Source organism: Mytilus californianus, unplaced genomic scaffold (assembly GCF_021869535.1).
Source record: "Mytilus californianus isolate M0D057914Y unplaced genomic scaffold, xbMytCali1.0.p SCAF_1, whole genome shotgun sequence".
NCBI classification, from domain to species: Eukaryota; Metazoa; Mollusca; class Bivalvia; order Mytilida; family Mytilidae; genus Mytilus; species Mytilus californianus.
In genome coordinates, this window is record NW_026262581.1 from 28,092,926 (window position 1) to 28,117,231 (window position 24,306).

Below are 24,306 nucleotides of genomic sequence, written 5' to 3' on the forward strand. Positions count from 1 at the left end.
TAAACAAAACAAAATGTGCAATGAAGCCACGGATTCGTAATCTTCAAAAATAGTTCACAAACGGTTGATAAAATGTGGAAAGTCTAAATAGAAATATAACAATTATGTCCAGTGTGCGTTTATAAAACGGGCTCTGTTTGGACATTTTGAGATACTATAAGTACTAGTTTAATGTGTATAGAATTTTAGACGTCAATACGACTTTTGATCAGTTGGATTTTCAATTTCAATATAAAAAAAAAATGTTTTGGGTTTTCTTCTTTTCTTTCAATTTATATCATGATTCTTTGGATATTTCCCATTATCTTCTGATTTTTTGAAGATGAATAATTTAAAATTTGTATACCAAACATTTAAAACTTTACTCTGCATTTATAAATAGCATTGAAAGTACAACATCTTATAAACGATAAACATTGATAGATGTAAATGAGCCACTCTTTCTCGTGTTGAGATGGAATATGTTCGTTATTTGATTTGATGAGTTTAACAATCGAAACCTCTGAAATATCGTCTCACAACAATCACGAAAAATGGCAAAACTGAACTTACAACAGCGGACGATGATTTCTAAGTATACAATACTCTTGCAATGGATTTTTTAAATGCATTGTATAACTTATCAATTTAGACTTTTCTTATCCCGAATTACTTCTTTGTTAAAACTATAATGCACTAATTCATGGTCAACTAACCCAAGAAGTCAAATGAAATATCATAATCGTGGTTATTGTTTCATGATATGTTTTAGCCATCATTTGTGACTTTCAGCAAGTGACATTCCCTGTTGACCATATTAAACAGTGCACAATAATAAATTAACATATGCGTTTATACATGAGATTAAGAATGATCGAATGGACTAGTTTATTTCTACGGATTCCCTTTATCAATCGATGGGCATTCCATTCCCTTTTGAAATTACTTAATCGAATATGAAGACTCATGCACGAAGAAGTTTGTCTGACGTGAAAATACGTAGTCCCATATCTCGAGGCTACATGGAGACACAGAGAGTAAAATAAAAAGGCAGGACTACATTTACATTGAGATTATATACATTTACAGAAAAATGCAGGACAAAATTTTTCATCATAGTCCCTCCCCCCTCGTAAAAATCTAATGGTAGCTTCCTAGTTGATTTCGACCACGAGCTTTGTAACCGCAGAGAAAAAGTCAAGTGTAAGTCGGTGTGACTATACCCACCAGCAACATATGTCCACAAGCTTCGGGTACGTGAGGAGACTTTCTTGCTACGTATAAGACGGTTGATATTTTCTTCATTATGAGCTAGAACTATTTTCGACCTTCGCATCTTTTTTTTTTTGATTACGTCATTGATGATCTGATCACTACAACGGTTTTACAAAATATTCGTTCCCGTGAAAATTAAGATTTGTTTAACTTAAAAATTTCATCAAGGTCTCTTCTTAGGACATAAGCCATCTGTCTGGTTGGCTTTCAAGTCGACAAGATAACAGGTCCATGTATTCAAGTGAATTTAAGATTTGTTGCAATTCTAAAGTACAATGGGTAAATCAATCTTATCTTCGATTTGCCACATGGGCATCTCTATAAAGTAATACAGTCCATGCGTGACCTATAACATTAGAAAATGTTATGCATTTCATTGGATATTGTCTATTACAGTCCAGGCCACCTATAGTAACCTATATTAATTTACTTGTCTGAACGCGAATTTGTATAAAACACTTTGTTTGATTTTAATTTCTGAAAATTAAACTAAACTCTAGAATAAACCTTTTACGAACGTCGGGCTGGGACTTTGTATTTGTGTGAATTCGGGATTGACAAGTATTTAACTCTGGAATATATGATTAACCTCTCGGGATTCGGAGGAAAAATTGCTTCAGTAAACACTGTTGAGGAAAAAAAATAAGGTATTTTACTATCTGTTTCTGAATCTCAAGCTACAATGGCGATCTTCCTGTTGCAAAATTATGTTTTTGTCTGCTTATTTGTTGATTTTTGTAACTGTGAAAAAAGATTGACGTCAGCAGGTACTTGAAAAGAGTACAGAAATCCCGATTATAATGCTAGAGCACAAAGGTAGGGCCAATTTGTGCTTGAATAAAGAAATTGGTTCACAAGCTGATAACTTTGGCCTTAAAAAATCTGAATTCATTTCACTGCGAAAATGTGGTAAAAATTTGTGGAAAAGTTATAATAAAATGTGCAATTTATATGTTCTCTTTGACACATTCCCCATTTCCATTTTCAATTTTATTTGTTTTAGTTAAAACATATTTTCAATAAATGCGTCCTGGTTACATCATGCATAATTTAGGCGAAAAATCAGTTTATATATGAAACAGATGTACATTTTTCTTATTATACTTTTAAATATCATAATGTAGCTGTACATTCATAGACGGTTCATCTTTAAATAATAATGTTATTGTTAAAGACCGCTGATGACATGGTTGCTTTTCGCGTTGATAAGTTTTTCTCTCATTGACCTATATAACATGAGAAGATGTGGATTTAAACAACTATAGGTCACAAAACGGCGTTTAGCAGGTAGCAAAGCCTAAACCGTATGGGAAGCTCCAAAAGATCACGACATGACCAAAAATGGAACAATTCAAACGAAAACATATCATTGGCCTAGCTTGTTTTTAACAAAACAATATACGAAGACCAATAATTTCACGACAGACAGCAACTAATGACAACACCTGAATTACTGGTGATTTGGGACAGACACATTTATAATGCAGCGTGTTTAAACATGTTTGTGAACGCTCACCCCTCCCTAGCCCCACATTTCGTTCTATATATATACGCGATCAATAAAATGATGTTAGGTAAAGTTATATACGCTTCCGCACTGAAATACTAAAATATTATTTAAAAGTCATTATGAATAAACAACATACTATAATGACATTATTCATTTAAATAATTATGTCGTATAAAAAATATATTAAGACAACATTCAGCAGCAATATTTCAGTCAGAAGCCACCAGAAGATCTATCAACTGATTAATTTGTACTTAACAAAAAAACTTACCTTTCATCAGGATCACCTTGATTTTCAATGTCGTTATCACAACAGGAAGTAATTTTGATTTGTCTCATGTTTCATTTCACCGAAAACACTATTTTGACATGATCAGTAAAGCACAACACCCTTGTATTGTGTGTCGTTATTTTACTTACAATTCTGGACCAAACCCACACGTTTTATAAAAGAGGGACGAAAGACACCAGAGGGACAGTCAAGCTCATAGATAGAAAACAAACTGATAACGCCATGGCCAAAAATAAAAAGACAAACAGACAAATAATGATACAGATGACACAACATAGACAACTAAAGACTAAGTAACACGAACCGCACCAAAAACTGGGGTGATCTCAGGTGTTCCGGAAGGGTTAGCAAATCCTGCTCCACATATAATGTTATAATGTTCACAAACCTATTGTGTTACATTTGTGGCATCCCCGTAAAAAGAAGAAAAAAAAAAAAGAAATGAAATAATATGGAATGAATTCACAGGAGGCATATCGGAATTAAGTGGCAAATGTCAAAATTTTACGATATTCGTAGTTGAATTATAGTGTTTAGGAATTAGGTGTAAAATTCATATTACATCAAATATATATTCAATAATATCAATCATAATGATTGTTCAAATGTTTTCTAATGGTTACAAAAATATTATCTTGAATTTTCAAACCTACTCTTTTATTGAATTCATTGAGAAAAAAGGAGAACACATTGACATTTTTTGTCTTTTGATCAGATATGTAATGGGCTTTGTAAATTGAAAAACTAACAATTGTTAAAAGGTAGTAAAAGCCAAAATATTCTTCGTCAAAAAATTTATATCTGGATACTAAATGTCTTTATTTTATCTTAAAAGTTATTTTACTCCTCTTTAAAACTTCATTTATTTTGTTATAAAATTGTTCTAAATACGGACACAGTATAACGAAGTGATCATAATCTTCTTCTTGTGTACAAAAGTTACAAAAACTATTGTTTACAATTTTCCACCTGAAAGAAAGTTTCTTTGTAGATAGAATATGTTGTAGTAATATATTCCATCTAAATATTCTAAGTTTATTTTCTTTTAGATATTTGAAGAATTGTTTTGGTGTAACACCTCATCTACATTAAGTATACACAGCCATTTTTTTGGTCCAATAGATAGTTCAATTGTTTTATATATCAGAGTCTTATATAAAGTTTGTAATAAAATAATTTGTTTATTTTTATATTAACAGTGCTTTTTATAGAATTTTCCGACTTTAAAACTGCTGCCCAGTCTTTTGGTATTGATTTCTTTATCAAATTAATTTCAACTATCCAGTTTGGTTAATTTTTTTAGTTTATTCAAAATGACATCTTGTGAAATGCAGCCTTTTTACTGTTAAGTCTGTTTTTTTGTGATATCCATTTGACGTGACTCTGTACTTATGCATCCCGTCATACATTGAACGACAAAATTATTTGATTTCTACGTGTGTGACATCAAACGCGCGATTCTACGTCAAAGTTAATGTTAATCTAACCATGTGTCTGTCAGGGTACGGATTCGGTCCCAGTACTTAAATTCTTTCAATCCTTTATTGGTGGTTTTTACATATATAATAAAATCGTATAATAAAAAAGCAAAATGAGGTTGTTAAATTTGATGTATGCCTTTTTACTTTTACTGTTAAGTCTGTTTTTGTGATATGTATTTGACGTGACTCTGAACTTATGCATCCCGTAATACATTGAACGACAAAATTATTTTATTTCTACCTGTGTGACGTCAAACGCGCGATTCAACGTCAAAGTTAATGTTAATCTAACCATGTGTCTGTCAGGGTAAGGATTCAGTCCCAGTACTTAAAATCTTTTAATCCTTTATGGGTGGATTTTATATATATAAATAAAATCGTATAATAAAAAAGTAAAATGAGGTTGCTAAATTTGATGTATGCCTTTTTGTGCTTCTTTGTTACGTTTATTTGTTTTTATAGTGATTAAGATGATAACACAATGTTGACTGCTGTACCCCTATTTTTGACATTTTTACCTATTGTGTCTGTTTGTTTTGTTCACGCATCGTTGTCAATATAATGGAATTTGATGCGACTGTCATACAAGTGAGAGGTTTAGCTAGCTATAAAACCAGGTTCAATCCTCCATTTTCTACATAAGAAAATGCCTGTACCAAGTCAGGAATATGACAGTTGATATCCATTCGTTTGATGTGTTTGAGCTTTTGATTTTGCCATTTGATTAGGAACTTTCCTTTTTGAATTTTCCTCTGATTTAAGTATTTTTGTGATTTTACTTTTCATTTATGATATCAAGTACATAAATAGGATCGCTTTTAATCCATTTTCTTTTAAACTATAGCTATATCTTCAAATTTAATAAATTTATTGTTCCATAATATTTGTGTAATTATATCTCTAAATGTTAAAATCTTTATAGTTAACTCCTACCAGTTAATTTCCAACATTTAAGGATAGTTTTATAAACATCATGGATTCTTTCAAGGCTTTCGTCTGGCTTTTCCCCGCTGTTTGTTTGTAACACTATCCAGTTTGACCCAAATTCTAAACATAGTGCTGAGGTATAATTTTCCAATCTCTTTCACAATCACTTACTAGACCAAGTCTTTTAACCCACATAGCTTCTTATGTCTATCATATCTAATCCCCTCCTTTCATATATACCAATGATCGAGTTTCTTTTAACTTTATCTGGTTTATTATCCCAAACGAATTTAAAACAACTTTTTTTTCATTTCTTTCAAATATTTCTTTGGAACTATACAGGTAGTTCCTAGCACAAGTATTGTTTAATTATCAAAATTTGCTTCCCAAAATAATAAGATTTCTGTTGTGCCAATAACAAAATGATTTATTCATCTATACAATTTTAATTTCCCAATGTAGTTTTTCACATTCCTCTTTACAGTGCCCAACATATATGCCAAGAGTTTTAACTGGTCCATCACTCCAGTTGATTCTCTCAATTTTGCCTTTACATGATTTTAGCTTTCCTACCAATAACCCCTCTGTATTATTTCTGTTTAATTTCAATCCTGAAAAAGATCCAGTGATTTCAATTTCGTTCATAGCTAATTGAACGTCGTATTTGGAACAACAAAATAAAATAGTATCGTCTGCTGGTTGCAAAATTTTTGTACTATGATTTTTGCCATCCAATTTGAATTGAATACCTTTAAAATCGGTATTGGTTCTTAATCATGACGCCATGATTTCAACCGATAAAACAAATAGTAAGCCGATAAAGGCCATCCTAGTCATATACCCCTGGTGTTTTTAAAGACATCTGATATCCAACCATTGGTCTTAATACATGTACATATTTGAATATCACTATACAAGGTTTTAACCATCTTATAAAAGAATAATTAAATCCAAAATGTTTTAATACTGAAATCATAAAATTCCATTCTAAAGAGTCAAACGCTTTAGAAAAATCAACAAAGACTATAGCCCCTTCAATTGTGTATAAATCAGTGAAATCAAATTGAATAATATCTTGTATGTGTCTAAGATTTAAACAAATAAATCTATTCTTTACATGATTATCCAGTCTGGTCTTCTTTAATAAGATTTGGTAGGATTTTTTTCAATCGTTGTGCTAGAGCGTACGAAAGAAGTTCCATGTCAATATTCAAAAGAGAAATAAGACGACGATAATCATGTATTGACAGTCTTTTTTTGAATAATAGTGTTAATACTCTTGTACGCTGTAAATATGTAAGTGTTTGATCTTTATATCGAATATTAAGAATGTTTACTTCTATGTGATTATCTTTTTATGACACATCTCCTATCACCCTTTTTAATACTGCTTTATCTATATGATTTTTTTGGGGTTTTCCTTAGAATTCTTCACTGTTTACTGTTTCTGTTTATATTGGTTTATCCAGGTTTATGACGGGATTCTTGTCAAGCCGTAATTAGTTTTTTTGAATGTAAAACAAAAGAATAAATGAAAATAAATAAACACAAACCATATATAAAACAACGCCATTGCTCAAAGAAGGGAAAACAAACAAATAAAAAACAATTCACAATAACTCGAATATAAGAAACATGAAATCGAAGAGTTTTTTTTATTTGTTTTGTCTTTTCTTGATTTTCTTAAAAAAATATGTTGTCGTTCTGTAACAAGAAAAATGACAAAATTACCGAACTCAAAGGGAAAATCAAAACGGAAGGTCCTTTTAAAAATGGCAAAATCAAACACATCCAACATGTCTAACGAATGGAAAAAAAACTGTCATATCCTGACTAAGTACAGACATTTCCTCGTGTAGACAATTGTGGATTAAACCTGGTTTTATAGCTAGCTTAGCCTCTCACTTGTATGACAGTTGCATTGAATTCAATTAAATTGACAAAAATGTGTGAGCACAACAAACAGATAACATGTACTTTTCGTTATTTATCTTATGATTTATTGCCTCTTAGTTTTTGGCTAGTCTTGAAAATTTTTTGGTGAATTGTCGATATGGAATTTTGGTATTTTTTCGAAACACGCTTTACGCATTAAACAAGAAGGGATTAATGAAAATAGCACTTGTTATTAAGTGCGTCCAAAGCTTTTATTTCTTGGATGTACCTCCACTAAAATTTGAACATCTGAAACCCAATGATGTACATGTATAAGACCTAAAAAACTTGTAAGCTTTATGACCAGAAGGAACCTAAAACATTGCCACATTCATCTAGGTTAACTATGATAGACGGAGTTAAAACCTTAGTTTTAATATTTTCTGCATTCTTCAACGGATTATTTAAAAAATCTGTTATTAATTATGTCAATACCGAAACACTGACGACTGAGTTGATGATACTCTCTGGGAGTTTGAAATATAAGGTTATTTGTTTATTTTTGGTGTATCAAACACCATGTAAAATTGGGAGGAGAAGAAGCATATTTAAAGAATTTTGAAACATTTTCGTAGTAAGAAATAACTGGTTAGCTTCTGTCTGGAGGGGCTTACAATATTGGAATTTTGGTCAAGCTTGACCAGAGAAAATTGAAGACGCAAGTAACTATTTTAGAAATTTTCGTAAGTTTGCCTCATCGACTAAACCATGTACATTGATACAATTGCATAATGATGAATGTGATACATTTAACGGAAAAAAGTAAGAACAAATCATTTTAAACACATTTATTTAGCATGCCATGTGTTTTCGGAGGAACATCTAACAGTTAGTTTGGAGACAAAAAGAATAGAAAAAACATAATGATAATAAAAATAAACAAATAAAACAATAAAATCAAAATGGTCGAAACTGTGTTTATACGAAATGGCTTTACTACTACTTGATTAATTTATTAAAATAATTGTTATAATTATGGGGTAACGTTTTAGTAAACCACAATAGACACAATGATATAAATATATAAATATATATACCGATTAGTCAATATAACATGAACTGGTATGAATATATGATAAGTAAGTAACACGTTTTAATGTCGCTCTTATCTATTTTTGTCTAATACTTGAGATTTATAATCATTTGACGATTTAATCATTTGTGAAAAATTGTCATTTCATTTGTCAGTTTATTCTTATTTTCAGCAACTACCTTTTGAAGCTGTTTCTATGGACTGGTTGGTAATCGTTGTGAACTTAGCCTTTTGTATCCGCTAATTAAGCCTCGATAATCATTCCACAATTTATTGCTTCGCAATTCAAAGTCTTTACTGTTTTCATTATAGCCATGTCCTATCCTTCATTTTCAGCACTGCTTTGTTGAGGCAGATTAAAGGGTGTTTCCGAGTTCATTATATCCGTCATTTACATCCAGATAACTGTTCCAACGTGTATTGTTTCCTCATCTGCTTATATTTCATCCCAAACTAATTCATTTACCTCAGAGTATTCATCCTAACAAAAGATAATTATAATGATTTATACTAATGCTAATTATAGTAATTAATCAGTTTGTTTTATTAATGAGTCAAAGGTAATAATTTGGCATTCTGGGTTTGATTAAGTATGAAATTCAATGCAATACCTATTTACACATGCATATATATTGTACTCTTTAAAAAAATGAAAAACAGGAATTTTCGTGTTTCTTTTGGTTTTATTTTTTAAAGAAAATTGGAATTTTCAAAATATTGAATAAGCTTTACAGTAACTACTATGATTCGATTTGCTTCAACATAATGAAAGATTACATCTATTCGTCTAAAGATATATAATTTTAACAAACAAAACAAATTTGAGATTGTTAATTTTGGTCCTTTATTTATAGGCGAGTGACATTTTTTCAAAATGACGCCTATTTAACAACTGTAATGCACCCTCCTAACATACGGCTATATCATATATCATTTGAAAGCTAATTACCTGTACTTTCTGTTTTGCCCGGTCGTCAATAAATCGTACGGTGCAATTTTCGTTAAATCAAGGTCAAAGGTTAAAATTGAACATTCCTAAATTTTGACAGAATTAAACAAAATGCCATTTTCTGTTAATTGTATGGAATATTTTTTTCTAAAAAATATCTGAACCTTATAAAACAAGTTACCATAAGTCCAAATCAAATGCAACCTTAAGTGTTGATCGCGCTAATTTACAGAAAATTGCATTTCTTAAAAAAAAACTTCAATACAATCTAAATGTTTTCTTAAGTTTTCATACTTGTATGTCAAAAATAGAATAGATTTATCGTTTATAGGCCAAAGGAATTTTTTCATCATTTTAAACTGCAATTTATATGATATAGGTCAAGATGCAGCCTTCTAATGAATCTTTTGCAGTTGCCCAAAAAAACACCATCTGCAAATGGGGATCATTTTGCTTTTATTGGCTAGATAATATTGCCAATATCGGCAGATAATGATCAACCATATTTAAAAAAAAGGGCAATAGAAGAACTTTAAAGAACAAAAAAAGGTATATTTGGTAAAAAATTAGTTTTCCGATGTGGAAAGACATGTGACGAAGTTTATTGTCGTTCAATGTTCGAATGAAAACTGTTTGTGCCATGCGCTTTTCAATATCAAATCTGGTTAATTCCTTTAAATGTTAGACCATTATTATATACTGTATTAGTTGTTTTATTAAATATGACTGAAAATTAATAGTTCAGATTAAGTTAGATTGAATATCCTTCCTGAGCAACTGTAATCACCATACTGGTTTATGTAGTGTTCGCACATTTCGGTATAGTGTTTTAAGATGTTTTGTTTGTCTGACTTACTTTTTCGCCTTGGTCATGCTGTCATCTGTTTTCTTCGACTATGGTTTGAGACTGCCTCCTTGTTATTTTATTCCTTTTTACAAACAAAGAAAAGAAAACTATAAGGTTGAAAGCTGACGAAAAAAAGACATCGTACCTTAAAACTCAGATATTGATGCTAAATATAAAAAAGGTAAAACAAACAAGAAAAAAAAAACCGAACTACTAGTGAAAATTCAAAACGGACAGTCTCTTATCAATGACAAAACCAAAAGCTGAAACACATCAAACGATTGGAAAACAGTTGTCATAAACCTCGTTACTCTCTCTCTCTCTCTAGCAAAAAAAAATAGTTACATTGTAATGAACAGTATTCCTCCGACATTGCTTGGTAGAATTAAGGAAGTTCAAAGTGCACAAATAGATAAAATTGAGAATGGAAATAGGAAATGTGTCAAAGAAACAACAACCTGACCAAAGAGCAGACAACAGCCGAATGTCACCAATAGGTCGAGAAAATCTTGCACCCGGAGGCGTGCTTCAGCTGGCCCCTAAACAAAAATGTATACTAGTTATACGTGCAGGGATTTGTTTCATATTAGACATATCTAAATAGAGTTAAAAATAATAATCTCTTAAAATTTACCACTCTGATTTGGTTTTTCTCATACGATAAATGAGCAGGCGAGTCGTGATAGATCTGATTTTTAGTCAGATTGTTCTAACCAATGTTTTTAATACTTAAACATAACATTTTGTACGGTTTTTTTTCATGAACTTATATATCACTTATTATTGTTGTAAGATATTCACACCATTTGAAACCCGAACAAAACTAAAACCGAGGGAAACACATCAACTATAAGAGGAAACAACAAAATAACAGAAACACTGGAGTGCAACAAAAAAAAAAACAAAAAAACAAACGACAATGCAACAAACACAGAAACGAGCTATTAGATAACAACTGCCACTAGATAAATTCAACCACAATTTTCATTTCTCACAATTGTATAGATATTTTAGAACCTAATGTTATCCATATTTATTCTTAATGTACATGTGCTATCTTTAGGCTAATATGCCAATGTCCAACCAATGCTTAACAGATGATCTACTGAAATAGTGCTCTTTTTCTAAATGCCTTAAAATATTATGTGGCACATCTACATTGAAATTTTAATGCTAAATCATGGCCAATTAAATTTGAAATGAAAGTGGTTCAAATTCATTTACATTCCTGTTTCTTTTTAACAACTTTACTTGTAAAATTTGGCTGAAGTAAACATCAATATCAAAACTGCTTTGTTTTGTAAGAGGTTGCCTACTTTTACAAAAAGTAATTAATGCTGATTGGTAGATGTTTGTACACAGTTATTTCGTCCTTGGTAATAATAGCTATAACTAATATATTGTTGACGGGGATTGCCAGTTTTCCTACCAAAGGTCGTTGGTTCCTTGGGCACTCCGTGGGCCTAAACCAATAAAAACTGATCGCCGCTAAATACTTTAGTGGCCAAAAGTGCTGAACCGAAAATTGCGTCAAACACCAACAATTCATCAATCATCTTTATATTACAATACATGTATATGTAACTATTCAGAAAGTGTATGTATTGTTATTGCAAATTGCTAGAATTTCTATCTAAAAAATAATGTAAGTAATTGTATTTCCAACAGTCTCAATTTATGTACAAGAATAACGTAGTTTGATAGGATTAAATACCTTGACCAGGCATAAAGCACATTTCATTGGCTAGCTTATAATAATTTTCGCTTTCTCAGTCAAAGCCAGGTGCAGTATAAGCAACCAAGAAAACATATAAATATTGAAATATTGAAATATCAAAGTTTCGCTCCAAAACTTTCCCCTAAAACCATGAATGACCTGTGAATTCTGTCCTTTAACATTTTTGTACTTTTAAACTTTGGGTTTTTCAACCTTATACCGACTATATTCAAATTGTTTTTAAAAAAAAAGGTAACAAAGCTATATTTTGCAAATGGCGGAATTTTGGGCAACTGCAAGGTTGTTATAATTGGCTGTTTAATTAACAAGAAGCGAATTGCAGTAATCTAATTATGTCAAAAACATCCTTAGCACTAAATAAAGTATTTTATTTTGTTTTATGGTGAATAACAGTTGAATCACACACAAAAATTTTGGTTTTCATGCATTTTTGTCGTTTTCAATGGAATTTCTGGAAAACGACGCTATTTATTAAAAATCCGACATTAATTTTTCAAAGTGCTTTTGATAAGTCACTATCAACATCTATCATAACAGATTTCCATATGTCCATACAAAATATTTTTATTCAGAAGACAGAATATGCAAAAATACTGACATCTTGTAAAATTAGAAGTTATCTCACCTTGACCTTTCGTTGTGATTTGACGGAAACTGCACCATACGAATTTTCGACGACCGGGCAAAAAAGATAGTACAGATGTTGTGCTTTCGAATGGTATATGATTTAGCCGTATGTTAGGTGGATGCATTGAAAATAAAATTTTATGGTTGATGTCACTCGTCTATTAATTACAGACCCGTTTATAAAGATTGTATTTATGAATAAACTTTTATTACTGTTCTAACTTTTAATATTTATCTTGTCTTTTCTGAAATTCCAATGAAACGCATAAAGTCATATTGGTCAATACATTAATTGTTGTTCCTTTGGACTATTTAACGCAAGACAGTATGAACTATATACCGAGGTACACCAGCCGATAACAAAAAATTGGAATACTCGATTTCTAATTGGGATGACATATTGTTTTGCATTAATGGAAGGCGAAGATGGTAAGCCTTTCGTTGTTTCTTTAGAAGCTTCAGTACAATTTTAAACAAAAAGTGCTATCTTTATATTATTGATACTTTACTCCGAGTGTTCCTGATTTTAGATAGATCAGGAAATTTGTTATGTTATTAGATTATTATTGTGCACACAATGCCACTCTCCTCCGATGGATATTATTAACTACATATGAATAAAATCTCAATCAGCAACACTAAGATTAAAGGTGACACGATGTAACAAAATCAAAACAAAGAGTAGAAGTGAATAAATCTTACAGAGGCTATCAAATATCAAATATCTGTCACCTTTGACACATACACATAAACAGACAAAACCCAGGAAAACAAACGGACATAAATAACAAAATAATGTATGTGACTATTATGATTAAGTCCTTTTTCTTCATACAACTACTAACGTTTCCAAATGTTTACACATCGCTGATTTTTAAATGTTTAGGTTGGAGTGTTCCAGATGAAGATATATCCAGAAAAGTGCTTCGGACGCGCGAAATGTAAATGATTTTTACATACAAATGTAAATTTGTATATACAAAAACTGACTCCTTTACACATGTATTTTTATGAATAATTATTCTAAACCTACTAGTCATTTATAATCACTTGTTGGACCTTGGGGAGAAGTATCTCTTTTGCTTTTTTGCATATATAAATCCGCAGTCATTCTGGTCAGAATAGAAAGAAGGCTTTTAGTAGAGAAAACGCATACTCTCTTTATCTTTGTATAAATTACCTATTTGATCTCGTCTTCAATACACATGCAATAGTCTCTACTAAAGATTAGGCAAAGAACTTTCAATCGATCTATCATCAATTAACCATGTTCAATAAATGATACCACTTGTTATATTTTAGATACACATTACCATGAATAACATATAGCTTCATTAATGCTTCAGGTGAAAATGTGTGAGACCTACAACAAACACGGAAGGCCTTTATAAATATTCGAAAAAGACTGGAGGTAGTGTAGTTTGAATTTGATGTGTTATTTAATACAATGCTACACATTAATGATTTATTGGTGGTCTCGCAATAAATGGCATTTTGGTCCAATACACAAGGAGATGTGATATCATTGCCAAACAGACAACTATCCAAAATTGACCAAGAGGATGTAAACAACAGTACATATAAGTCACCATACGGCCTTCAAGTTCGTTATAGGATATTTTCGTAGGGATGTTAGGATGGTCATTATCCGGATTTTCATAATAGAGATATTCGACTAGTGGAATATTTGAAACATTGGTCACATAAAATTTAAATCAATTTAACAGTAATTGTAAAAATAGAGAAAGAAATACATTTGAGTACGAAATCCAGTTTCCATTTCTGTGGAAAGTAAAGCAAAAAAAAAAAAAAACGGCTGCAACTGGAAAATAACTCTAGATATGAGCCCAACTTTTATGGGTAATATCAATGAATGCGTCTTTTTTAAATATTTACCAGATTTTCAGTGTACTTTTTTTTTCCATTGTATTGCCCATCCTTCCACTTGTGGTTTTAATTGGTTCCTTGTTAAATGCTTAGTTTCTTGGAAATATTTGGACCTTTCTTCCTAAAAAAATAATCACAAATCATTTTTTAAACCCGTATTCTTCGTCACTACTTTACATTTTCATGGTTGACATCCAGTTCACAAATTGTGTCATTGTAATAAAACTACAACAGGCATAAATTAAAAAGAAGGAATATCTTTTCTTGCAAAACGTTCATCGTTGTCCCGCTTGTTGCAAAGCCCATGGCGAAGATAGAAGTGCAAAGAGAGCATTATATGGATGATCAAGGGCAAATGTTTCCCTCGTAATCATTTTATTTTTTTTTTCTTTATGTACCTACATGTAGTTTTTGCAGTTGAACATATGTTTATAATCGACTCTGTCACTTAATAAAGAAAAAGAAAATGTCTATTGTTTTCTGAATATTTTCAAATTAGAATGACTATTGTAGTGTTCTTCGTCAGAAATTATATTCTACATATTAATGGAGAATGATCATTTCAGTTTCATTTGATTAAAAACTATGTGCACATTCTCATACTATTATATTATAGATGTGTGCCATTTAACTTGTCAAACTCCCATCATTACTTCCTTGCTTACAATTATTTTTGAATTCTAGAATCCTATGTTTATTCAAAATTTTTCAACGATTCCAACTTAAACATGTTAAATTCAGATAGTTTATACCCCAATGGTTGAATGTGGTATATAACATTGTCATATCCTGGCTTCCGCATCAAGCAGTAAATCTATTGCTTAATAGGACAGCTTTTTTTGGTTGTAGAGATACATAGCCATGTCCGACCAATAAATGACATTAATCCAATGCTTCGTAAAGAGGGAGTGCCACGATCTCTTAACATTAAAGAACCCTTTAACCAACTCTTTGAGGGGTTTGTTTATGCTGGTTGCAAGACAAAATGCCTATCCCTATCCTAAATATCCTCGTTTTCAGTCGTTATCTTAATTCTCGCTGAAACCATTTTGCAGAGCCTATCGATGTGATTTATTGATGTCCTCGCCCTGAATATACATGAACATTTGCAACTGGACGTTCAACAAATACCAATCAATCAATCTGAATTTATCTTGTGACGAGAACAATGGTCGGTGCTTCTTTTTGAACATTAAGAAAAAATTCAAAAATAATCTGAGTTCATCCTCTGTCAGTGGCAATCCGATATTTGTGTTTTTAAATTGTTTTGAAGACAAGTGTTTCGTCTAATGGTTTTTGGGTCATTGTCGATTTACTCAACGTTCAGTTTTATTGACTGCATGGTATCGTTGTACTAGTGTTTTCGTATTATTTACCAAGTAGGTAGTTGCAATAATACAACCTTTTATTAAATGATTTCTTACCACCTAAAACTGCAGTAAAACATATAACACTGTGTGAACTTGTTGTTATGGACCATAAACCATATCTCCTATTTTAATCTGAGGGATTGCTGCCATCAGACGACTGTTCCATTTTAATCTAGATTATCTTGGACAAATTGGCTGGTATTTTATGGCAGAAAAGACAAAATTAGCGTTAATAATAATAAAAATAATAATAAAAAAAACCAAACATACAGAAAACAAAATGTTACTCTTACATTATTACATTATGTAGTGATTTCTGTGAAAGTATGAAGTTGCTAAAACATGATGTTTATATACATGTACAGTATATTTTTGAGCTCAATAAAATGGAATGCACTGTTTAAGGCTGTTTTTTTCTTTTTTATCAACTATAAAAACAATATCTAGTTTAAGTACATATCATTACAAAGAATAGTATGAACTTTTTATTTAAACATATTTTAAACATTTTCCATCTATTACAGGTTCATCAAATTTCAATGAATAGTTAAATATACCTAGAATACAGCTGAACATTGTATTCCCCTTTACAATTATTTTAATTAAGGTAAGAATCTAAAATTAAAATAAACGCAAATAAAGAGATGAGAAAGGAAAACAATATATCTTAAGGTACGCAAAAGTTTAATTAAGACTAAAACCCAAACACATAGCACATATACAAACGATAAGTTATGCAAACACATCAATGTGAATATATGTACATTATGTTATGTACATTTAAAGCTTTAAATGTTATAGCAACATAATGTTAGTTATAGTAAAAATAAAGTGACACTTAAAATCTCCATAGCAGATAAGCTTTTTGACAGAATGTTCTCTAAATCAAATCGTTTTCTGTGGTAAAAAATATTTAATTTGCAATTGATAGCTCTTCCAGTGTTTTGCAAAGGTCAACTGCTAAGTACTCGACTTCGTGGGTACTTGGAGATTTAAATAGGCATGACATTAAAATATGAATATGTATTATGAGGTACTAACTAATCTAAAATTATGATTAAATATAGAATAATAGCTCAAGATACATTCGGTTATTTTACCCTTAAATTTAGGTACACTATATACTATCCATGTTATCTATGTATGTGTGAGTATACATTGACACTAATTAGAGTAAAATGAAGTCAAAATTTAATCAATCTACATACAAGTAGATATGTTTTTAAATTTTTATTTAGAACAGATTGTCATTGCCTCCTCAAATAAACCATAGTGTGTTTCAATCCAAGTATTGGAATTAATATGCTTTTACATATATTGCCCATTTCTTAGGAAAAAATATTTGTTGTAGGCAACATCTTATAATGGCTTTACCGATACGATATGTCTTTGTCTCAATAAACTAGCTACATTTTTTCGCAGTCTTAGATATTCAGATAACAGAAAATAGTCTGTACTACCAATTGACCAATTTTGTTATATTCCTGATTGTGACACTATGTCTGAGTGTATTCGCACGGCGGGTAGCGTATGCATGGCAACAAAAAAAAAAACCCACACACTAACACAGTTGAGACACACGATCTCACTCCTTTTGGAGTTCCGAAGTTTACCCCATATAATGTTTTTTTCCGGATTTGTATCTCCTTAATGTACTTGTGAGATCTGAACATCAGTAAACTGTTGCCCATAATCATTAAAAACAAAAATGCTAACATTTAACCAAGACTTACTCGAGTAACAGAAATGTCCGTCCCATCCAGTTACGCATCCTTCACTACAAGCACCAGTGTCTTTGTCGCATTTGTTATTCAAACAGTTCTGAGGATCACATCCCCAAACACAGGAACCGTTTTCAGGATAACAGTGTTGGTCTATACATTTAGGTGGACATGCATTTGAACAGTTTATTCCCCATGCACCTTTAAAACAGCCTACAAATATCATGTTGAAATAAACGGGTTTCTATGAATTTCCTATCATATGGAAGCTTTCGATACTTCTATAGAACATTAACTTCTATTTGATCAAAACTATCGATTGATGTGTTCATAACGATGTGAAATAAGAGAGAAACACTAGATGCAATTATAAACCAACAGTACGAAATACTGACAGACAGACACATTTAGACAATGCAAAAACGCAGCATGGGAGCAAAATTATTATCCGATACAAATCCAACTTCACAGGCATATGTAATGTCATTATTGTGATGATAGAGTAATTCCTCAGGACGCCATAATGATTTAGTTGAACGTTATAGAATATCTTTGTGTCAGGTGTCCGAGAAGGTGTTCCGCTTTCCGTAACCACATTCCTATTTCCTAGATTGACGCAATGCCGAATGCAAGTAACGATCGACATTTTTCTTGCAATGAGTAACACGGAATACAAGTGGATTAAAAACAGCAAACCTTTCCGGAGGATCTGAATTTATACCCGGTATTTAGGCAGATCGTGTTGCAAAATCTTTAGTTTTCTGTGGTTTAATGAAAAACGTGTTCTTTTCGTCAATTGTCCTTTACCCACGGAATTGTTTTCATTTCACTTATGGTCTTTGTTCGCCCAATTGGCAGGTTAAAATAACGTAAATCGTATATGATCGGGCCGTTGGCAGTATAAGTGTTAAGCAAACAATAATCATTCAATCAATCATCCATTCACCATGTTCATGTTCATGTTTCTGCAATTTGGGATATCACTAGTTATACAACAGATGTATAGTTTGATAGAAAGTATGTCTCCAGCGATGATTGAGGTAAAACTATTTTGAATCAGAAACTTAAAGCAAACAAAGAATAACTATAAAAAGTAAGATACCAAAAATACCAAACTCCAAGGAAATTCAAAACGCAAAGTCCTTTCACAAATGGCAAAATCAAAAGCTTTAAAACAACAAACGAATGGAAAACAACTGTAACAGCTTAAACAGCCATAAAATACATTTTGCTTTTATAAATGAGAAAGGTACTTTCTATATATGATAGTCTTACCATTAATGGCAACGTAACATAATTCAACAATGCCCCCTTTGACAATTGTTTCTTCTTCGGATCCTTTGTTATCGTAATAAATGATATAACGCCCAAGTTGATTACAAGTAATAGTCTGAGTGATGTTTGGATAAGGAGCAGGCAAAGGATCTGCATAACAAAGATAACCTTCAGTTGAAATGGTTGATCTGCATAACAAAGATAACCTTCAGTTGAAATAGTTGATGTGTTGGTCACATATAATCGAAATCCATTCATTCGACTAGCATCTGAAATAAAGGTTACCAATTTTATTTTATGGATGTATATTAATGTTATATAATTCAATATAATGTCCGTAATTTTGTTCAAAATATCTGTATTGATTCACTGGAAGGAAGCCATTTCAGAAGAAATTTTAGGAAATTTGGCTACATTTCCCTGTTACTAGCCTTTCCAGGCTTTTCATTTGTCAATTCTCTTCACAACAAGGTTGACAAAAACAGACATTGCATGATATTGGGTTTTCTATACTGTTTGTAACGCTGCTGTACAAATCGACACAAGCTTCAATATTAGAGTGTAGCAAGGCGTGATTTGGTTTAAATATGTTTAATACTTTGCAAATGAAATAAATAACTGCTGACATCTTCACTACAGTATTGTTTATCCCTGTTTTGTGTACCTGCGTTTTGTTTATTGTATTGTTTGTATCGAGTTAAATCATTTCCAGTCTTCTTTTTCCCTTTAGTGTACATTTTGCTATTCCGCTGATCGAGAAAGGGGGATGTTTTAAAATTTCTAAAAAGTAAGAAGTGGTTCTTTATGATTATGATCGTTGTCATTATAAATTAAAAATTGATTGCAGATCTTTGATAGTCTCTGTTAAATAAATGCACTTCTTTTTAGATGTAGGCGTTTAGAGCCTCACACACAGATACAGTCTGATGGTGAAGACATTTAGATGTCATTTAGTTTTCCGTTTTGTTTGGATTGTTGTCTAATTGCAGAAACGCAACGTCTCTTTTTATTCATTTGTTGCATGACATATGCAATGATGTACCGGCACCGTGGAAAGTGAAGCAAGACCTTGTTCAAACCTTATTTAATTTATAAGATTTAAATACAAATTCAAATTAAGAAGGGGTCACAGCTTTTGAAGAAAATTGGTAATTTTGGCCCCTTTAAGGCTATGTGAGTCAACACATTTCTGTGCTTAAACCAATGTGAAAATCTGTATCAAACTTAGCCACAATCAATCCCTGGGTGTCTTCTTAAAAAGGTGTGCCGCTTATGCCCGTTAAAAAACATGACCGCCATGGTTAGACATAGAATATAACGGTAAAATGAAAGTATTATATATCGAAATCGGTGGACGACTCCTTAAAGGAGATATTACCAATGAATTACGATTTTTGACTAATATTATATTTTAGCTAATTATCTCCAAAACTAAAATAGACAAAAACTTTTTTATTGTAAAATGTATTAGCAAGACAAGAGTAAAAGTAATCAATATAATTGTTTATATGAACAATTGGCCTTAAATATTATTTTTTGACCAAATCTATCGTTTTCCCTACTATCATGTAAAATGAAATCGACATAAAAAAAATTGTAACAGCAATTCAACTTGATGTATATACAACATGTATGCTATATGATTAATGATTCAATAAACAGTAGACAAAGCTAAAGTGAATCGCGCAACACATTTTGATAAACATGACGAAATCATGTCGTATATCTTTTCGATAACTTATATAGGCACATACACCGTTTAAAATTAAAAAAAAATAAAGACTTAGCAATCACCATCCGAAAAACAATTGGTTTTTAATTCTAAAAAAAAACGATCTTGGGTGTTCAGTTACTTTTTTATAAGTAAAACACAAAGTATGTGTTGCATTAGACAAACATAAAACAGTGTTTTTTTCGCGAAATCAATTTGTTATAAATCGCTATGTCTTCCAGCATACTAAACGAAATGCAGAGCGAGACACTGCGTATTGTTTTGCAACACTTACACTATTACAGAACTTGTTGTATGGACCATAAACCTATTTCAATCTGAGGGATTACTGCCATTAGACGACTGTTCCATTTTAATCTAGATTATCTTGGACGAATTGGCTGGTATTTTATGGCAGAAAAGACAAAATTAGCGTTAATAATAATAAAAATAATAATAAAAAAAAAACAAAAAAACAAACATACATACAGAAAACAAAATGTTACTCTTACATTATTACATTATGAAGTGATTTCTGTGAAATTATGAAATTGCTAAAACATGATGTTTATATACATGTACAATATATTTCTGAGCTCAATAAAATGGAATGCACTGTTTAAGGCTGTTTTTTTCTTTTTTATCAACTATAAAAACAATATCTAGTTTAAGTACATATCATTACAAAGAATAGTATGAACTTTTTATTTAAACATATTTTAAACATTTTCCATCTATTACAGGTTCATCAAATTTCAATGAATAGTTAAATATACCTAGAATACAGCTGAACATTGTATTCCCCTTTACAATTATTTTAATTAAGGTAAGAATCTAAAATTAAAATAAACGCAAATAAAGAGATGAGAAAGGAAAACAATATATCTTAAGGTACGCAAAAGTTTAATTAAGACTAAAACCCAAACACATAGCACATATACAAACGATTAGAAACGCAAACACATCAATGTGAATATATGTACATTATATTATGTACATTTAAAGCTTTAAATGGTATAGCAACATAATGTCAGTTATAGTAAATATCAAAAATAAAGCGACACTTAAAATCTCCATAGCAGATAAGCTTTTTGACAGCATGTTCTCTAAATCAAATCGTTTTCTGTGATAAAAAATATTTAATTTGCAACTGATAGCTCTTTCAATGTTTTGCAAAGGTCAACTGCTGAGTACTCGACTTCGTTGGTACTTGGAGATTTAAATAGGCCTGACATTAAAATATGTATATGTATTATGAGGTACTAACTAATCTAAAATTATGATTAAATATAGAATAATAGCTCAAGATACATTTGGTTATTTTACCCTTACATTTAGGTACACTATTATACTATCCATGCTATCTATGTACGTGTGAGTATACATTGACCCTAATTAAAAACAAAATGAAGTCTGAATATTATCAATCTACATACAAGTAGATATGTTTTTTAATGTTTATTTAGAACAGATTGTCATTGCCTCCTCAAAGAAACCATAGTGTGTTTCAATCCAAGTATTGGAATTAATATGTTTTTACATATATTGCCCATTTCTTAGAAAAGAATATTTGTTGTAGGCAAAGTCTTATAATGGCTTTAACGATACGATATGTCTTTGTCTAAAAAAACTAGCTACATTTTTTCGCGGTTTTAGATATTATTAGTGTAATTGTACGGCGGGTAGCGTATGCATGGCAAAAAAAAAACCACACACTTGTGCAGTTAAGACACACGATCTCACTGCTTTTGGAGTTCCGGAGATTACCCCATATTTTGTTTTTTTCCTGATTTGTATCTCACTAATGTACTTATGAGATCTGAACATCAGTAAACTGTTGCCCATAATCATTAACAACAAAAATGCTAACATATAACCAAGACTTACTCGAGTAACAGAAATGTCCGTCCCATCCAGTTACGCATCCTTCACTACAAGCACCAGTGTCTTTGTCGCATTTGTTATTTAAACAGTTCTGAGGATCACATCCCCAAACACAGGAACCGTTTTCAGGATAACAGTGTTGGTCTATACATTTAGGTGGGCATGCATTTGAACAGTTTATTCCCCATGCACCTTTAAGGCAGCCTACAAATATCATGTTGAAATAAACGGTTTTCTATGAATTTCCTATCGTATGGAAGCTTTAGATACTTCTCTAGAACATTTACTTCTATTTGATCAAAACTATCGATTGATGTGTTTGAACGATGTGAAATAGGAGAGAAACACTAGATGAAATATAAACCAACAGTACGAAATACTGACAGACAGACACATTTAGACAATGAAAAAACGCAGCATGGGAGCAAAATTAATATCCGATACAAATCCGACTTCACAGGCATATTTAATGTCATTATTGTGATGATAGAGTCATTCCTCATGACGCCATAATGATTAAGTTAAACGTTATAGAATATCTTTGTAACAGGTGTCCGAGGAGGTGTTCCGCTTTCCATAACCACACTCCTATGTCCTAGATTGACACAATGCCGAATGCAAGTAACGATCGAAATTTTTCTTGCAATGAGTAACACGGAATACAAGTGGATTAAAAACAGCAAACCTTTCCAGAGGATCTGAATTTATGCCCGGTATTTAGGCAGATCGTGTTGCAAAATCTTTAGTTTTCTGTGTTATCAGGAAAAACGTGTTCTTTTCGTCAATTGTCCTTTTAACCACGGAATTTTTTTTATTTCACTTATGGTCTTTGTTCGCCCAATTGGCAGGTTAAAGTAACGTAAATCGTATATGATCGGACCGTTGGCAGTATAAGTGTTACGCAAACAATAATCAATCAATCAATCATCCATTCACCATGTTCATGTTCATGTTTCAGCAATTTGGGATATCACTTGTTATACAACAGATGTATAGTTTGATAGAAAGTATGTCTCCAGTGATGATTGAGGTAAATCTATTTTGAATCAGAAACTTAAAGCAAACAAAGAATAACTCTAAAAAGTAAAATAGCAAAAATACCGAACATTCAAAACGCAAAGTCCTTTCACAAATGGCAAAATCAAAAGCATAAAAACAACAAACGAATGGAAAACAACTGTAACAGCTTAAACAGCCGTAAAATACATTTTGTTTTTACAAATGAGAAAGGTACTCTCTATACATGATAATCTTACCATTAATGGCAACATAACATAATTCAACAATGCCCCCTTTGACAATCGTTTCTTCTTTGGATCCTTCATTATCGTAATAAATGATATAACGCCCAAGTTGATTACAAGTAATAGTCTGAGTGATATTTGGATAAGGAGCAGGAAAAGGATCTGCATAACAAAGATAACCTTCAGTTGAAATGGTTGATGTGTTGGTCACATATAATCGAAATCCATTCATTCTACTAGCATCTGAAATAAAGGTAACCAATTTTATTTTATGGATGTATATTGATGTTATATAATTCAATATAATGTCCATAATTTTGTTTAAAATATCTGTATTGATTAACTGGAAGAAAGACATTTCAGAAGAACTTTTAGGAAATTTGGCTACATTTCCCTGTTACTAGCCTTTCCAGGGTTTTTATTTGTCAATTATCTTAGCAACAAGTTTGACGAAAACAGACATTGCACGATATTGGGTTTCCTATACTGTTTATAACGCTGCTGTACAAATCGGCACAAGCTTCAATATTAGAGTGTAGGAAGGCGTGATTTGATTTAAATATGTTTAACACTTTGCATACGAACTAAATAATTGCTGACATTCTTAACTCCAGTATTGTT

At 31.4% G+C, this 24,306-nt stretch overlaps 1 protein-coding gene across 12 annotated transcripts in view; it reads right to left on the minus strand.

Annotated features, from left to right (window-relative positions):
- Nucleotides 1–8,916: 8,916 nt before the first annotated feature.
- LOC127718350 (uncharacterized) overlaps nucleotides 8,917–24,306 on the minus strand; it is a 160,370-nt gene continuing 144,980 nt past the window's right edge. For 8 of the 12 annotated variants that reach the window (XM_052224402.1, XM_052224376.1, XM_052224360.1 and 5 more), the window contains 2 exons: nucleotides 23,698–23,928; nucleotides 15,979–17,784 (listed from right to left, as the gene is read on the minus strand). In XM_052224402.1, coding sequence (XP_052080362.1) covers nucleotides 17,498–17,784; nucleotides 23,698–23,928 — 518 coding nt within the window. In that variant the 3' untranslated portion in view covers nucleotides 15,979–17,497. The other 4 variants (XR_007989783.1, XR_007989776.1, XR_007989786.1 and 1 more) reach the window with 4 other exon arrangements.